Here is a 19101-nt window from a genome sequence, read left to right as displayed (position 1 = left end):
AAAAAAAAATTATATTGATATGTTCATTTTTGAAAAAGTTACGGCAGTTTTTAGTAAAAAAAATTGAAAAAATTTCGAAAATTAGCGATTTTTAAATTTGTAATTTTTTTGGAGGTTTCCCCCATTTATAGGGAACGAGGGAAATTTTTTCAATTTTGAAGGGTAATGTCTTCGACTAGATACGATTTGTGATCTTTTGACGTATCGTTGAAAGAAAGCCGTTCGGTGAGAGCTGAGAAAAAGTGGTAACAGACACAAAAAAAAAAAAAACACATCTTAGTAAAACCAATACCTTCTCAGCTTCGCATCAAAGCTAAAAAAATTTTAATTAGATCTCATTCAGTAATTAATCAACGTTTTATTATGTCATAAGATTCAAAAATACTTTTTAAACATTACAGTTTATATATTATAATAATATTCTGGTAACGGTGCCACAATATCTTTGGAACCATTTAGATATATTATTGTTATAGATTTTAGTAACAACAAATTAGATTATTATGAATATTAACATTTTAAAATTATCTAATATTTATGTAAATTCATTGAAGGAATAAAGACTTTATATCTGATAATGATAAAATAGTTTAGTATTGTACTTAGGATTTTGTAAGTTTTATACTTTTTTAGCTTGTAAAAAAATGTCCTATAATTTATAATTTTTAAAAAAATTGATTCTTTTCTAATCTTACTCCTTTAAAATTTTATTTATATATATATATATATATAACAAGAAACATAATGATTAACTAGTTTTAAAATAAAAAAATTATTTTACTAAGAAATTTGTCGTTCTTTCACAACTTTTGAATTTGTATATTGGGAAGTGATTGGTACTTTATTATAATAATGGGAAATTAAGGAAGGGGTTTGTTAATTTTTATTTCAAGGCGTTTATAAACCATTTTACTCATACCGATTTGATATAAAAACACTGACATCTCTCAAAATACTAGTCCAATAGTTGTTATCGAACAGTCATTTTTTTTATTTATGAGACAGTTAAATATTGTGTTTTCATTTAAAAACTTTAAGTTGATAAATTATTTGAAAACCTGAAAAATATTAAGCTCAAATATAAGATTTTTCTATTTATTTATACATTTTTAAACACTAAATACTATCTTGAAAAATTAGCAATTGGTAAAAAATAAAGATTTGGCAATGAAGACATTTTTATGTGCGTTATTTGGTAAACAACTTTTAGTTACTAAACAATAAAATTATAATTATAATCCTCATTATTTTTGTTTTTAATTGTCAAACAAATTGTTTATTAATATAATAATTAATTTTCTACTAAAAAAAAAATTCAAAAATATATTAGACAACCAGTATAAGTATTATATGTGTTATGGTTGTAATGAGTTGTAATAAATTATTTTTATAGTCTGGATGTTTATTTTAAGTGCAATTGAATATATTGTAGCAATAAATTACAAAACTAATGAATCGGATTATGAACTATTTGATACTTCAAATAACAAATTTTCCTTTAGGCTAAATATGTTCAAATACATAGTTTCACCTCTAAGTAATAGGATATTTTCCACATTACCTAGAAATCCTGAATTGTTACGAAAAATGAATGTAAATATGATTCTAAATAATAATAATTATTTCTAATTTTTTTTATTTTAAATTTAATTTTAAATCCAGAAAATGCAACCAATTTTTCCAAAAGAAATGAAATTTCCATGTGATACGAATAATACTAGATCAATAGAAAGGCCTAATAGTGTACATCAGTTAAGACCGGGAGATATAGATGTTATTGGAGCAATAGGTGATTCACTAGCTGTTGGGATGGGAACATTTACAAACAGATTATTGGAAATATTTATTCCAGAGGAAGGAGTGTCTTGGATAGGAGGTATTTTTTTCTTTTTAAATTAGAAGGTAATTAAAACAACATCAGTGATAAAAATTTTAGATAATTTAATGTTAAAAATCTAATTAACATAAATAAGATCAAAACAATGTTTGTCTTAAAAAATACTGGAAGACTGACATTAAAATTATGTGTATATAATTTAATATTCAGTGTACTAAATCATATTTATTTTTATAGGAGGACATGAATCATGGAGACAATATTTAACAATACCAAATATAATAAAAGAATTCAATCCTAATTTGTTCGGCTATGCTTTTGGTACATCAATGTCAAAATCCATTCAAAAACAATTTAATGTCGCTCAAGGTGCTTCTGAAATTGATGATCTACTACCTATGACGGAAAATCTTATAAATCGAATGAAAATGAGTAATAAGGTTAATTTTAACCAAGACTGGAAGGTGCGAATGATAATGATCAAATAATTATAATAAAACATAAATGAATATCTTTAATAAAATTACTGTTTTTAGCTTATTATTATCCACATTGGTTCAAACACTATTTGTCGCGGGGTTTGTATCAGTTCTAATATATCAACATTCATAAGAAATTTTAGAAATCAATATATGAAATCACTTCAATTTATAAAAAATAATTTACCGAGGACTATGGTTCATCTCCTATCAACTATTAGTAAGTGTATTTTAGAATATATTATTTAATATGTCATTTTGAAATAAAAATCTGAACTTTTATACTTTTATTTTCAATTTTGTATTTTAAAATGTACATAGTATATTTAAGAACTTTTCATATAATTGAATCATTGGTTTTGAAAATAAATAATTATTATTTTAATTGTAATAAGACAAGCATAAAATATTTCTATGGATATTTTCTAAAAGCTGATTTAATCAATTTGCCATCAACAATTATAGAATATACAGAGTGATTTTTTTATTATAACTCACTCAATTACTTATAGAGTAATAATAATTTAAACATTTTTTTTTTTTTTGGTTTTTTTTAGTTACACATTATTCTTGAACTATTAACTATTTAAAACTTTTTAAGATTATCCCTTAAGGTAAGGGTGTCAACTTTGTTTTTTTTAAATTGGAACACATATTTTGAATTTAATAAAATGTTTGAGTTTTTAATTTAATAGTAAATGGCATTTACATTTTTAGTATAACTTTATTTGTTTATTAAATATTAACATTTGAAGTTTCAAATTTTTGAGTTAATATACATGTATAATACACATGGGTTTGCAATTACAGGTAGCTAAATGGTTGTTTATGACATCGATATTAGCAGGTAGCATTGTTATTATCAATGGTAGTATGGCACATTGTTGTAAGTTTATAGGTACACTAATTGACAATATAAAAAGTATTGATAGTCATAATTGATAATAAACAATCTGTGACTGTGACAGCAATGTCATAAAAAACCAATTCGCTACCTGTATTTATAATCCCTTGTGTTATATACATGTATATTAACTCAAAAATTTGAAACTTTAAATGTTTATCTTATTATATAAAAAACAAGGAAAAATTACTAAACGTGCTCGGATTTTCAAATTTTTTAGCTTCGATGCGAAGCTGAGAAGGTATTGATTTTACTATGTGTTTTTTTTTTTTGTGTGTCTGTTACCACATTTTCTCAGCTCTCACCGAACGGATTTCTTTAAACGATACGTCAAAAGATCACAAATCGTATCTAGTTGAAGACATTACCCTTAAAAATTGAAAAAAATTCCCTCGTTCCCCGCAAATGGGGGAAATATCCAAAAAAATTACAAATTTAAAAATCGCTAATTTTCGAAATTTTTTCACTTTTTTTTCTTAAAACTTCCATAACTTTTTTAAAAATCAACAAATCAACATGATTTTTTTTATACAAAAACCTTAGATATTTACCTTTCATTTNATTTTTTTTTATACTAAAACCTTAGATATTTACCTTTCATTTGATATCATTTTTTTGAAAATCTATCACTTAACCTGCTCATTGGGGGGGATTTAAAATGGCAACTTTTTTACAAAAATTAATTTTTTCAACTTAATTTTTGAAAATGTTCCGGAAAGACTGCGTCCTTTAAACATATATCAAATTAAAGCTTATTTTATGTACTACAAAATGAAAAAAAAAAATTTGTCCCGACACTTTTTTTTCTACATTTAAACGGCTGCCGTAGTTAAAAAAACACTATTTTTGTGTTAAAATTTTCGATTTTCGATTTTAAATTTTCAACTTAAAAATGCTATAACTTTTTGAAAAATGTATATATCAGCACAAATTTTTTTTTTCTAAATACATTATAAGTACATCTTTCATTTGACATACTTTTTATTAAAATTGGACAATTTCCCCTTATATAGGGGGCGTTCAAAACTTAAAATATTGTAAAAAACATAGATCTTTTTCAACTGAACTTTTGAAAATGTTCCGGAAATACTGCGTCCTTTAAACATATATCAAATCAAAGGTTATGTTATATACTATCAAATGAAAAAAAAAAATTTGTCCCGACATCTTATCTTCTATGTGCAAATGGCTGTCGAAAATTTAAAAAAAAATGTAATGTTTGCGATAAAAATTACATTTTATCGGGATGTTTTTTGTACTTAAAACTGCCATAACTTTTTCAAAAATGAACAAATAAAAATAATATTTTTTTGTATTGAAACCTTAGATATTTCCCTTTCATTTGATATAATTTTTTTTGAAAATCTAACACTTATTCTGCTCACTGGGAGGATTTAAAATAGTAACTTTTTTACAAAAAATAACTTTTTCAACTTAATTTTTGAAAATGTTCCGGAAATACTGCGTCCTTTAAACATATATCAAATTAAAGCTTATTTTATGTACTACAAAATGAAAAAAAAAAAATTTGTCCCGACACTTTTTTTTCTACATTTAAACGGCTGCCGTAGTTAAAAAAACACTATTTTTGTGTTAAAATTTTCGATTTTCGATTTTAAATTTTCAACTAATGTATATATCAGCACAAATTTTTTTTTTCTAAATACATTATAAGTACATATTTCATTTGACATACTTTTTATTAAAATTGGACAATTTCCCCTTATATAAATCCACTACTTTATTGTATTAATAATATTATTATTCGGGGTATGAGTACGAGGGTTTGTAAGAAAGATAGAAGATGATAGAAAATAAAGTGATCTTTATTTTATTAATATGAGATTCATTATAATTATTTATCAATTTTTAAATATCAATAATGCCACGAGTTTTGACGGTTATCGATGATAGGTGGGATTGAGTCACCTCGTGTGTCTACCCAGAGTGGTATGGTGGCTATACATATGAACCTCCAACCTAACTCCTGAAATAGACACGTATCAACGATATAACTCTGCCAAGTAACTCTGTACAAACATTATCGATTTATTAAATTTACTTGGTATATTTATTATTATTGATAATCACTTGATTTTCCTGTATGCCTACTTAATCTATGTACTCATAAAATTTAATTCTAAACCTTATTTATTTTTGGTTAATTTAATAGATTCCTACCTCGATATTTTCTGCTATACTCTTAAATAAATAGATTTTGTATTTTGTGAACAAATATAATTGTGTTGACGGCGGATCACTTCTTGCATATACTTTGTTGTGTGGAATGATCGAGCGTAGTGAGTGCCTCTGTGAATATCTGACTGCATCTGTCTCAGAATGCTCTTTATTTTTAGCTTTTTATATTAAATTTGATCGTAGTTCAAAGGCAAGAAGTGATCCCCGACGCCACTATTATTTCTTTATTAATCGTAATTTATTACATTTTCATCAATAATGATCTACATATAATAAAATACTATTATATCTTATATAATAAATTAGACATAGTTTATTACCCTTCATCTTATGAGCTACCATTACATATTGTTTATTATTTCCTATTTGTTTTATATAATTAATATATGCTTTTTTTTTACGAAATTTCATTAGCATGTTTAAACATTTAAAAGGTACATACATATATATATATATATATATATATATATATTTATATATATATATATTATTTTTATTGGTATACATTTCATTTTGTGTGATTGATTGATTGAAGCCTTAAATACTACATTATAACATTAATGATCTAATGTGTATACAAATAATTTATTATGATATAAATGATGTACTATGTATATCATTACAATATTCTGTAAGTAATTGAGTGGGTTATAATAAAAAAATCACTCTCTATATATATTTTTTTATTGATTTATCAGTCCATTAATGGCCATAGCGACCTCCCCCAAAGGAGGAGGTTTCTTAACCATTTATACTCCGGAACGGGTAGTTAGTCCGTCGCCGGAGAGAGATATGGCGACTCCAATTACCGAAGTGATCTCTCGTTCAGAAAATAAAGCTGTCTATGACCGAGTGTCAAATCCTAGGCAGTGCGCATCAAGCACTGCCACGTTACAGACTCGACCACACCGTCCCCAAATATTGTTCTATAAAAACCATTTTAAAGTGTAAAAGACAACTACTACTATCTATGAAATTGAATTGTAATTATTTAGCACACAATATAAAATATTCTTTTCTGTAGAATTTATAAAAACTCTCAAAAACATTTTTTGTGGCTTATCAGCTTTTGCATATAAGTAGAGAGTATTTATATCAGGGTTTTAAAAGAAACCTTTAAGAAACGATTCAAAACTAATTGTGATAAAAAAAAATAAAGAAATGAGAGTCTAACCGGAACCTTAAATTATTTGTCTTAAAGAATCCGTTACTACTAAAACCAATTCTTTTAAAGGTTCTTCAATTAGTTATATATATGTCACCATTAAATTCTATACGGCACACAAGTTATCATTTTAAAATATTAATTATGTTATTATCAAAGATTATATGAAAAAATAATATGTAAAAATATTATTTATAGAAACATTGCTATTGAACAAAAACTACTAAGTTTTTAACTTAAAAATTGTCTTATCTGATTGTAATAATTTATTGCTAACAATTTTTATAAAAAGAAAATATCTAAATCTAAATTTCACTGCAATATCACATAAAATTTACTTTTATATTGTTTTTAGATTTGGATACAATATTTCATAACATGAAAAGGCCTCAAGAATGTCACTTCTTTAATAATATTTTGGAATGTCCATGTTATTTGAATAAGTTTTATAAATCAAAGCAAACCCTTTATTCGCAAGTAATTGAAAAAATCAAAGAAGTTGAAAAAGAAATTGTAAGTAAACTTTTAAAGTACACTACACATTAAAAAAAATTTTTTTTTTTAGTTAAAATTGTAGAACATATTCTAACGCAAGGAGTCAAAAATTTATTGTTGTCTTATAATTTAATATCTGCCGAATTATCGCGATTTAATAATTAATTTATCATTTTTTAATATTAAAACTCTACCTTAATGTTTATATGTTTATTATAAGATTTATTGCACATTAAATTTGTATTATAATTATTACTCACGTGTAAATGTTATATTACAGCATTGTTATGTTCATGTATATACATTTTAAATTACTTTTTATAGTGAATTGTTGCAACATTTGTTAGTGGGCAATATTTTTGATGAAACTCTTATTGGTGGATTGCAAATTGTTTACACGTTATAATTTCATTGGTATTTATTCAATAAGGATAAGCACCATGACCACCGTAAACCACGTTACACAAAATTTACATGATCATTTTAGTTTTTTCAGCTTCACAAATCATATGAATTTTAAGATTTTTTATTATTGAATTTACGTTTCGTGATCAGAATTCACTTTAATAGACTTAATAATTCAAATTTTTGTTTATTATGTATAACCGATAAAAAATATCACGGATTTTAAATTTTCATTCGCTTTTATTTTATTGAGTGACTTCACTACACTATATTTTACACTCAAGTATCCTTAAAAAAATCAACTCTCCGGTTTGCGATAAGCGACTGCAATTTATTAGTTATTAAATGTTTTATTGGTTACAAAATATTTTTTCAATTCATCACTAATACGTTATAAAGACGTCGCCTTCATTTGTTAACTGGTTTATTGTTTAAATAGGTTGGAAATCAATAAATTCCGCTAGATGTCTGTTGGTTTTGTGATGTAACGGAGTGGGTAGAGCAATGGTTAATGGTGGTAGTCGAAATGTTTTGGCTGGGCTAGCGTATATCCTATTATAATTGAAGATAATGTTTTATTTGTCTTAATTTGTTTTTTGTTTAATACATTTTAGAAGTTTCAATTTTTTTTTGTATTTATTGAAATTTACTTTTGTTAAATGAAATGGTTAGATTTAATTTTGTTAAGGTAGAGGTGTTTAATTATTTGAGAGGTACAATCGGATGTCAAACGATGTCTATCAGGTATGATGTGTTAGTTTTGTGTCTGTATACACTTTTTCTAAGCTCTCACTGGAACGATTCCTTACAACGATATGTCAATAGATTACAATTCGTATCTAATTGAAAACACTGTCCTTTAAAATTAAAAAATTTCCCGCGTTCCCTGAAAATGGGGGAAATCCCCCAAAAATTATCATTTTTAAAATCTGTAAATTTCCACATTACATAAATTTTTTTCTTAAAATTGCAATAACTTTTTTAAAAATGAATAAAGCAAAATCATTGGTTTTATATAATTACCTTAGGTATTGCCATTTAATTTGCTATAAATGTTTTCAAAACCTGACCATTTATTTACCCATACAGGGAAACTTCAAAATATCAAGAACGTAATTAAAAGTTTCTGAAAAGAAAAGAAAAATATTTTGACCTTAAAATTTTACAATTAAAATACTGCAAAATTTAAATAAAAATTTCAATGTTAAAAACAATTCAAAATTAATAAACTTAAGAATGAAATTGAATTACTATTTAATATGAGTAAAACGGTGCTAGTTCCACAGTAATAGCTTATTTGGATGTGAAGTTGTAGGCTCTAGAACATAAGATGTTTTTTTATGTTTAATAAAAAAATAATTATTTTTATTTTCAATGACCTTCGAGAAGTCTATGATAAAAATTTCATCATTTTCTGAACTATGGCTGCACACACATTAGGTGATTTCACATGGAATGACCCTAATAAGGAAAAAATATTTGTATAGAATTATTCATGATTCGCATAGCCATTTTTGAGCAAACTTGTACTTCATACGAGAATTTGAAGAAGATCTTGAATATCACAAATTTTGTAACTTATCAATACAATGGTTTTCACATATTACCTTTAAGTTAAATGAATAGGTTAATAACAAGCTTTTAATGAAAGATTAATGCTTAATTTTTTTAGAAGTTATAACCTTTAGAGTTGTTTATGTGATTAGATTTTATTATGACCATTAAAGTTGAATAATGACTATTGATATAGATTAATTATTTTGATAATATCAAAAGTTAATATAATCAACTTTCATAGTTATACATTTATCAACATAATAGCAACATTATTCATTATAAAAAATAAAACAAAGCTTCATAAACCAACTTAATTTTGTTGAAAATATGATAAGAAAATGATTCTAGATAAAAATCGAAAAAAAAAAATAAAAATTTAACCAACTTCAAAATGCTGTAAAAACTTAACTACAAAATTAAAATAAGAATTTTTAATATCAAAATTTTTCTTTTAAACTATCTATAAAGTGGTTATCTTCAAATCTTAAAATTAATTTAAAAAAAAAAAGTATAAAATTTTATGTAGATCATAAGTTATATGAGTTGTCAGTTAGACCTGTTCCACTCTGTATATCATTTACTTAGTAAAATAATGAGGTACTTAACAATTTATGTTTTAAAACCTAAATCCTTATAAAAAATTTTGTTTTTTATTTCAAGTCCTTCAAATATGTTTTCGGTAGCGTATGATCAATAACTATACAATTAATTACATAGTTCTAGTTAGTTCATAGTTACAAAAACGAATTCGTTCTTGTCAGATTAATTTGTACATAAGTGTTTTTGGCTGGTTGGTAAAATGTGAATGTTATTTATTCTAAGAAAGTTAATAAAGTACCTATATTTACTTGTACTTTTGCGTTCCAGGCTGAAAATCCCGAGTTCAAAAGAGATGACAATTTTACTGTAATACTTCAACCTATGTCTGGAAATTTTTCTATTCCTTTAAATAAAATGAAAACAAAAGATACAACTTACCTAGCATCCGATTGTTTTCATCTTAGTCAAAAAGGATATGCATTGGGTAATTTGTGTTCACAATATGTTATACTAAATTAATTTTTATTACTCAATAGCTTCGTAAAAGAAATATAAAGAAAACTCAAGTCTTCTTAACTTCATTACGTAGCTGAGAAGTCATTGATTTTACTATGAAATGTTTTTTTTCTGTTTTTGCCTAACACTTTTTTTTCAACTCTCACCGGAAAGATTTCTTTCAACAATACGCCCAAAGATCAAAAATTTTATATTGTTAAAGAAATAATCTTTAAAAACTTAAAAATTTACTCGTTTTTTGTAAATAGGAAAAATCCTCCAAAAATTAATATTTTAATATTTTTTTAACTTTTATTTTCTTAAAAAATAACAATTTAAAATATTAACGAATCAAAAAATGTTATTTTCTTAACACTTTAGGTATTTCGCTTTCTTAGGGTATATATTTTGTTTAACCAGACCATTAAACTGCTCACAAGGAGGGATTCAAAATAGCAACTTTTGCACAAAAGTTTAACTTTTTTAAGTTTAAGTTTTTAATACGCTTCAAACATTTGTTAAAATAAAAATTTGTTTTGACGACTTATCTTCTATGTACAAATAAACGTTTAGTCCCATCTATAGTTGACTGTTTTGAATAGAAAGAATAGGTTCACTTATATACAAATGCTTGTTTTCTGGGATTGCATAGTTTGTGCTCATAATATGCTTGTAAAATATTCATGTACGTACTATGTAACTACAAAGGATTATACTTAAAAAATATTTAACCACTTTTAAATAAAAAACCCAGCACAGGGGGGTCGCGGCACAGTTGTGACGTGGTATAGTTGGATCAAGTATAATGATATCTGACAGTGATTAAAATCACTATCAAAAATAAACGCTTCGATGCAAATCTTTAGATAGTGTTTAATTTTAAAAAAATTGGTGTTTTATTCCAAAAGCTACTTGATCTGCTGGTTCCTTATTAATATCTCGATTAAGATAAAGTATGTGGAATGAAAAAGGGTTTATTAAAAAATATTATTTCTCATAAAAATATTGTGTGGATCCATAAACTTTTCAATAAGTTATAGCATTATAAAGTTAAATATAATATAAATAATAAAATCGAGAATTTTCACACGAAAANGTGATTAAAATCACTATCATAAGAAACGCTTCGATGCAAATCTACCATTTTCGCCGTGAAGACAAGTCCAGATGGATGATTGCAAAAGCAACATCAACTTCTATTAAAATAAAATACAAAACCCATAATTATCATACAAAAATAGTATATTTTTCAATATGGTAGCCATTTGCGTATAGAAGATAGATCGTCGGGACAAATTTTTTTTTTTCATTTTGTAGTACATAAAATAAGCTTTAATTTTATATATGTTTAAAGGACGCAGTATTTCCGGAACATTTTCAAAAATTAAGTTGAAAAAGTTATTTTTTGTAAAAAAGTTACTATTTTAAATCCTCCCAGTGAGCAGAATAAGTGTTAGATTTTCAAAAAAAATTATATCAAATGAAAGGGAAATATCTAAGGTTTCAATACAAAAAAATATTATTTTTATTTGTTCATTTTTGAAAAAGTTATGGCAGTTTTAAGTACAAAAAACATCCCGATAAAATGTAATTTTTATCGCAAACATTACATTTTTTTTAGAATTTTCGACAGCCATTTGCACATAGAAGATAAGATGTCGGGACAAATTTTTTTTTTTCATTTGATAGTATATAACATAACCTTTGATTTGATATATGTTTAAAGGACGCAGTATTTCCGGAACATTTTCAAAAGTTCAGTTGAAAAAGATCTATGTTTTTTACAATATTTTAAGTTTTGAACGCCCCCTATATAAGGGGAAATTGTCCAATTTTAATAAAAAGTATGTCAAATGAAAGATGTACTTATAATGTATTTAGAAAAAAAAAATTTGTGCTGATATATACATTTTTCAAAAAGTTATAGCATTTTTAAGTTGAAAATTTAAAATCGAAAATCGAAAATTTTAACACAAAAATAGTGTTTTTTTAACTACGGCAGCCGTTTAAATGTAGAAAAAAAAGTGTCGGGACAAATTTTTTTTTTTCATTTTGTAGTACATAAAATAAGCTTTAATTTGATATATGTTTAAAGGACGCAGTCTTTCCGGAACATTTTCAAAAATTAAGTTGAAAAAATTAATTTTTGTAAAAAAGTTGCCATTTTAAATCCCCCCCAATGAGCAGGTTAAGTGATAGATTTTCAAAAAAATGATATCAATGAAAGGTAAATATCTAAGGTTTTAGTATAAAAAAAATTATGTTGAATTGTCGATTTTTCAAAAAGTTATGGAAGTTTTAAGAAAAAAAAGTGAAAGAATTTCGAAAATTAGCGATTTTTAAATTTGTAATTTTGTTGGATATTTCCCCCATTTGCGGGGAACGAGGGAATTTTTTTCAATTTTGAAGGGTAATGTCTTCGACTAGATACGATTTGTGATCTTTTGACGTATCGTTGAAAGAAAGCCGTTCGGTGAGAGCTGAGAAAAAGTGGTAACAGACACAAAAAAAAAAAATAAAAAATAAAAAAAAAAACACATCTTAGTAAAACCAATACCTTCTCAGCTTCGCATCGAAGCTAAAAATAAATAATACTAAACAAAATTAAAAAAACATTATTATTATATTAAGAGAAATTTAATTACTAACAATAAATGAATAAATTAGTAAATTGAAATTTTAATGATTTTTAAATATTTGTCTATATATTTTCAATGATATATGCATTGTGGGTAAATAAAATTATATTCAAGTGAATACTAATCAATCATTTTTTTTTTTTGTTTTAGCTGCTACCTCATTATGGAATAATATGATGGAACCAATTGGAAAAAAAACGAAAACAAATGATAATATAAAAATTGGTCAATTGATTTGCCCAACAAATGAATTACCATTTATCGCTACTTGGAAAAATAGATTAAGAAATTAATTCCTTATTCTGTTTACAGAAGCATGAACATAATAATTGATTTTATTTTCAAAAATAATCCAACAAAAATTACTAAATAAATTATTTTACATCTTTAACTTTTTTGTTAAAATATTGAAATATTATCAAAGGAGAACACGAGGAGGTGAAATGAGAAGGTCAGTGACAATAGGCGAGGACATGATTGGTGAGGTGGAAAGTTTTAAGTATTTAGGGTCAGTTGTGCAAAAAAGTGGTGGTATTGACGAAGATATAAGACACAAAATTAAGTGTGGGTGGTTGAAGTGGAGAGACGCGTCTGGCGTCTAATGCAATAAAAGAATTCCAATGAGGCTGTAAGGTAAATTCTACAAGACTGTAATAAGGCCAGCTATGATGTAGGGTTCAGAGTGTTGGGCGGTTGATAAGAAAGTAGAGCAAAGAATGAGTGTAGCAGAGATGAGAATTCTTATATGGATGAGTGGAGTGACTAGAAAAGATAGAATAAGGAACGAGCATATAAGAGGAAGTATAGGTGTAGCGTCAATCGTGGATAAGATGAGAGAAAATAGACTTAAATGGTTTGGTTATGTTATGAGGAGAGAAGAATCGGAAGCTGTAAGAATAGTTATAGAAATTAGTGTTGAAGGAAGAAGAGGTAGAAGAAGACCAAAATAGAGATGGAGGGATGCTATTGAATGCGATTTGTGGGCAGCTGATGTGAGTGTAGATGATGTGAGAGATCGTGTCAAGTGGAAGTTTAGGATAAGGGTTGGGTATCATAAACAAAATGAATAAGGGAGGGGGATAGGAATGGTATAGAATGGATAGTAGCACACACAAATAGAGTTAAAAAATTAATAATACCAGTCTATAACATTCCAATTTTTTAGCTTCGATGCGAATTTTTTATATGTAAATACTAATTTTTAATAATATTAAAACTTAGAAGTGATAGAAAAAGTCTAATTGCAGATTTGAAAACATCACGAAAAATTAATTTAGAATAGCATATTTTTGTTACTGATGAAAGTTCTTTGTAGTTCAGTGCATTTATTTATAGTAACAAACAGTTTTTATTGAAATTTATTGTATCAAGCCCTTTAAATTTTTATACACGTAAAAATAAAGCAAAATACAACTTCTTTAATATTTTTATAATTTCTCCGTTTAAATTACAATATAAAATTATTGAATATCAATGTCATACTAAATTTAATAATTATAATTAGTATTTATTCATATATTATATTTTAAAATCAAAGAACTACTAATTAGAAATAATAAAAGAAATAAGAGTTGATGTTGCTTTTGGAATAATACACCAATTTCTCTAAATGAAACACTATCTACAGATTTGCATCGAAGCGTTTCTTATGATAGTGATTTTAATCACTGTCAAATATCATCTATACTTGTCCCATCTATGCCTTGTCTATACTGTGCCTCGACCCCACTGTGCTACCGTTTTTTGAAATATGTTTCTATATAAATATGATAAAGTATTACAAATTAAATTTTAACATTCATTATTCCATTTTCCAACCTTTATGTCATCATTTACCATTTACTATCTACCTTTTTTATGACATAATAATCAGATAATATGCTCCTTGTATTATTATTAATACAACAAAAAAACAGTATTGTAACTTATTAAAATATTAAATAACTAAATTTTCCTTAAACGGAGTTTTATTACAAATGATATGTCCCAAATTTTTCATTAAATATTTATTGAATTTTTCACAAAATGAATCTTTCATTTATAAGTGTCTTCTATATTTTGCTTCAATAAGAAGCTTTGAATGTATTTATTTTACCATGACATGTTTATTTATTTATTTTTTGTAACTTATTCTCAGCTCTCACTTGACTAAATTTTTTTAACGATATCAAATGATCACAACTAATATCTAGTATGCCATTATAACAATTTATTTGAATGAAATAAAAAATGTTTAGGATGTCAGAGAACACGTTAAAACATTTTTTTTCTACAAAACTTATAACAAATTAAATTTCAAACAACTTTTACATGAAAATTTTTTTTATAACTTGAATAGTTCATCGTATATATTTTTAAGTAAAAAATATACAGGGTGATTTTTTTATCATAACCCACTCAATTACTTGCAGAATAATAATAATTTAAACATTTTTTTTTTTTATTATCTTTAGTTACACATTATTCTTGAATTTTTAACTATGTAATACTTTTTAAGTTCATCCCTTATGTCTTGGAGGGGGGTAAACTTTGTTTTTTTAAATGGTAACACATATTTTTAATTTAATAAAATGTTTGAGTTTTTAATTTAATAGTAAATGGCATTTGAATTTTTAATATAACTTTATTATTTTATTAGATATAAACATTTAAAGTTTCAAAATTTTGAGTTAATATACATGTATAGTACACATGGGATTGTAAATACAGGTAGCTAATTGGATTTTTATGACATTGCTGTCTCAGTCACGGATTGTTTATTATCAATTATGATTATCAATAGATATACTTTCTGTATTGTCAGTTAGTGTATTTATAAACTCATAACAATGTGCCTTACTACAATTGATAATAACAATGCTGTGTACCTGCTAATATCGATGTTATAAAAAACCAATTAGCTACCTGTATTTGTAATCCCTTGTGTATTATACCTGTATATTAATTCAAAAATTTGAAACTTTATGTGATTATATCTAATAAACGAATTAAGTTATATTAAAAATTCAAATGCCAATTACTATTAAATTAAAAACTCAAACATTTTATTAAATTAAAAATATGTGTTACCATTTAAAAAAACAAAGTTTACCCCCCTCCAAGACATAAGGGATGAACTTAAAAAGTATTACATAGTTAAAAATTCAAGAATAATGTGTAACTAAAGATAATAATAAAAAAAAATGTTTAAATTATTATTATTCTGCAAGTAATTGAGTGGGTTATGATAAAAAAATCACCCTGTATACTGTAAAATTTTTAATTGATTCACCATTTCTTTTTTATTGCGAAATTTGTCTCATCATTTGGCGAAAATAACAAAAAAATACAAACAGAACTAACTTTTTTTTACACTTACATATTGCGAACTATCGATAAAGTAAATTAATCAGTTACTCAATTTTAAATATCGAAAATTTTTGCTTATAATATATTTCCTGTCATTTTTTGTCATTGTATTAAAAATACGAACGGCGTAATTTTCAAAAGTTAAATAAGTTAAGAAACGTTATCACTATTAACAAATCATAAACGTGATGATTTGATAACATTTTATTAAATTTCAGTGCAGTTGTACACTTTTATTATATATTTCGAATAGAGATTTTTTATGTAATTTTAATAGTATACATGAGATATATTTTTATTAAAAATGCCACGACAAAGAATTTATTTAGTCGGTTCGTTGAATAATCAAATATTAGGGAGTAAGTTACCTTCTTTAAAAGATTGTTTACAAGTCTTATTTTTTAATTTACGTGTTATAAATCTTAATTTATCGGAAAGCTCTAACTTGGTGATAGACGAATGTCTCATTTACTGGAGAAATGCCCGAATTCTAACAAAGCATAAAGCCGATTGTGTAAAAAAGCTGAAATAATATTATGAAGCTTGGCGAGATATAGAAAAATCAAAGGACAGAATTAATGAAAAACGCCTAAATAAGTTGAAATCATTTCAAGAAGACTTAGATAATCTTTTTGACATTACTCACATAAATGCTTTAGAAATTATAAAAGTTGAAGAAGACAAAAAGTTTTTAATTTTACAACGACAGCCAGGTCATCCTGGTTGTATGCTAGGAATTGATAAAAAATTATCAGATAAAAAAAAAAGAAGAGCCGACAGAATTGAATCGAAAGTAACAAAAAGACTTAAGTTTGATACTGCCTCTAAAGAAATAGATTCAGATAGACAAATAAATTTGTATAAATATTACGCGTATTTATATAATTACTTCAACATACCTCAATGTAAATGTTTTTCAGCTGCTAGTTTAGAATATTTAAGTTCAGAAGAATCAAAAATTTGGAACACTGATGTATATGAAAACTCTCAACCGGGCCCTTCAGATAAAAGGCTTAAAAAAAACATTAAAATCTGTTAAGTCTCCTCGACTTTGTGTTGCATTGGACAAGTGTAAAGTAAGCTTAAAATTATTTTATTAACTGTACAAAATAATCTAAAAATTTTTATGAGTACTGGAACAGGTGAAATAGTGTAACACACTAATACCTTAGCAGCTACATTTCAAATGTTAACCGCGATAAGTTACATTTATCTCAACAATAAACTTGTAAACCGGTTCATGATTATTGTTAAAAATACATATTTTGATGCTATGAATATTTGACAAATCATATAGAGAATTTTTTTAGATAGTATATTTTGTTTGTCATACATTTGTTTAAGGTCAGTGATCGGGACGCTGTGCACTTACTTATAGCATTTATTGAGAGTATTGATTTGGATCCATCTGATTATATTTTAAATAGAACGTCAATAAGACGAGCACGACAATGTTTTCACGAGAATTGTGCAAAAAATGTGTCAGACTTGAACGTAGACTTCGTTAATATGCATTGGGAAATTGCTTCCAGAACTGACTGGTGAAGAAAAAGTTGATCGCCTTCCTATTATTGTTTCAACTCCTAATGTTGAGCAACTTCTTGGTGTGCCACAAATCCCATCTGGTACAGGAGTAGAAATGTAATCAAGATTATTTGATACTCTAGAAAAGTAGGAGCTTACTAATAAAGATCAAGGCTTTGTATTTGATACGATAGCTTCCAATACAGGAAGACTTCATGGCGCTTGTACTTTATTGGAACAATGTTTAGGGAAAAAAATGCTGTATTTTGCATGTCACCATCATATTTTTGATTCAATACTTCAGTCTGCAATTAATGTAGCTAAATTACACGTGTCGTCTGGGTCAGACATTGCAATTTTTAAACGATTTAAAAATGCATGGGTGGGATTAAACAAAAACAATATAAGTTTGTGGAGTTCAAGTAATTATATGCAACGCATTTTATCTACTGTTCATGAAGAACTATTATTGTTTTGTTCAAAAACAGTTACAGTAAAACAATCACGAGATGACTACAAAGAATTCATTGAATTAGTGATTATTTTACTCGGCGGAACTCCACCTGGTAGGCTAAATATAAGATGACCAGATGCTTACCATCAGGCTAGGTGGATGGCGAAAGGAATATATTGTTTAAAAATATTTTTATTACGGCTAGAGTTCAAACTTACAAAAATAGAAGAGCATGCGCTAGAAATAATTTGTACATTCATTATAAAAGTATACATAAAATCTTGGGTTACATCTTTCACAACAAGCGAGGCTCCCATGAATGACGTTAACTTAATACGAACTTTATATGCCTACACAAATGACGACAAAGAGATTGCAAATGCATTACTCTCGAAATTTTTAAATCATTTGTGGTATTTAAATGACGAGTGTATTGCGTTTTCTATTTTCGATACAAGACTACCCACAGAAATAAAAAAAGATATTGTGGCCAAGATTAATGATTTGAGTTTGAAAAAAAAACTAGAAGAAGACGACGAATGAAATTCAAAGAAATTGTCACTTAAAATTGAAAAAGTATCCGAATTTTTAGCAACAAATTTGCCAACTTCATTATTCACTAAACAGTCCTTAAACATATTCAAAAGATATGGTATTAACAAAATTTTTTTAGATATAGACCCAGCTGACTGGGTAAAAGACTCCTTCTATATATTAGGAAAAAAACTTGTTGATGGACTAAAATCGTCAATGACAGTGCTGAGAGAGGTGTTAAACTCATGGTAGATTACAACAAAAAACACACCAAATATGAAAATCAAAAACAATTCTTATTACAAGTAATTTAAACAGCAATATATTTGTAATAAAAATGTTTAGCTTAACTTACTTTTCATTTTTATTTAAGGTAGTTCAAAAATACAGAAAAACGTATCCTGAGTATACAAAACAGGCTCTAGAAACTATGTTCAAAATATAATTAATTTGATACTTCATTTAAGTTTTTAATTGAAAATAAATTTATACTTAATTATTTTTTTTTAATCGATAGTTCGCAATA

The 19101-nt window shown here is 25.9% G+C and overlaps 1 protein-coding gene and 3 long non-coding RNA genes across 4 annotated transcripts in view; 2 read left to right on the top strand and 2 right to left on the bottom strand.

Moving 5' to 3' along the window:
- The first annotated feature begins 1069 nt into the window (after window positions 1-1069).
- LOC126897915 (phospholipase B1, membrane-associated-like) lies at window positions 1070-14610 on the top strand. Its single transcript, XM_050671864.1, has 8 exons — window positions 1070-1195; window positions 1394-1593; window positions 1663-1876; window positions 2075-2301; window positions 2374-2536; window positions 6940-7097; window positions 9909-10065; window positions 12866-14610. The coding sequence occupies exons 1-8, from the start codon at window positions 1168-1170 to the stop codon at window positions 13006-13008; spliced, it is 1290 nt and encodes a 429-aa protein (XP_050527821.1). The 5' UTR covers window positions 1070-1167; the 3' UTR covers window positions 13009-14610.
- Window positions 2062-19101, bottom strand: part of LOC126898161 (uncharacterized) — a 47497-nt gene continuing 30457 nt past the window's right edge. Inside the window, exon 2 of the long non-coding RNA XR_007702228.1 lies at window positions 2062-2233. This is a non-coding gene — a long non-coding RNA (uncharacterized LOC126898161). The remainder of the gene's footprint in view (window positions 2234-19101) is intronic.
- LOC126898182 (uncharacterized) lies at window positions 6009-8796 on the bottom strand. Its single transcript, XR_007702231.1, has 3 exons — window positions 8736-8796; window positions 8508-8610; window positions 6009-6345 (listed from the first exon to the last, which is right to left on the bottom strand). It is a non-coding gene; the product is annotated as an uncharacterized LOC126898182 (long non-coding RNA).
- Window positions 16064-19091, top strand: LOC126898167 (uncharacterized). The gene is made up of 3 exons (XR_007702229.1): window positions 16064-17139; window positions 17408-18880; window positions 18949-19091. It is a non-coding gene; the product is annotated as an uncharacterized LOC126898167 (long non-coding RNA).

Source organism: Daktulosphaira vitifoliae, unplaced genomic scaffold (genome assembly GCF_025091365.1).
Source record: "Daktulosphaira vitifoliae isolate Bord-2020 unplaced genomic scaffold, ASM2509136v1 Scaffold_1, whole genome shotgun sequence".
NCBI lineage: Eukaryota > Metazoa > Arthropoda > Insecta > Hemiptera > Phylloxeridae > Daktulosphaira > Daktulosphaira vitifoliae.
The sequence above is the reverse complement of the archived record's forward strand: the minus strand, read 5'-3'. Positions and strand labels throughout refer to the sequence as shown.

Bases quoted from the DNA above. Each gene is read 5' to 3' on its own strand.
- LOC126897915 (XM_050671864.1), top strand. From the start codon at position 1,168: ATGAAGACATTTTTATGTGCGTTATTTG. The intron at 1,594-1,662 runs GTAAATATGATT...TTTTAAATCCAG, and splicing joins AATTGTTACGAAAAATGAAT to AAAATGCAACCAATTTTTCC. The intron at 1,877-2,074 runs GTATTTTTTTCT...TTATTTTTATAG, and splicing joins AGGAGTGTCTTGGATAGGAG to GAGGACATGAATCATGGAGA.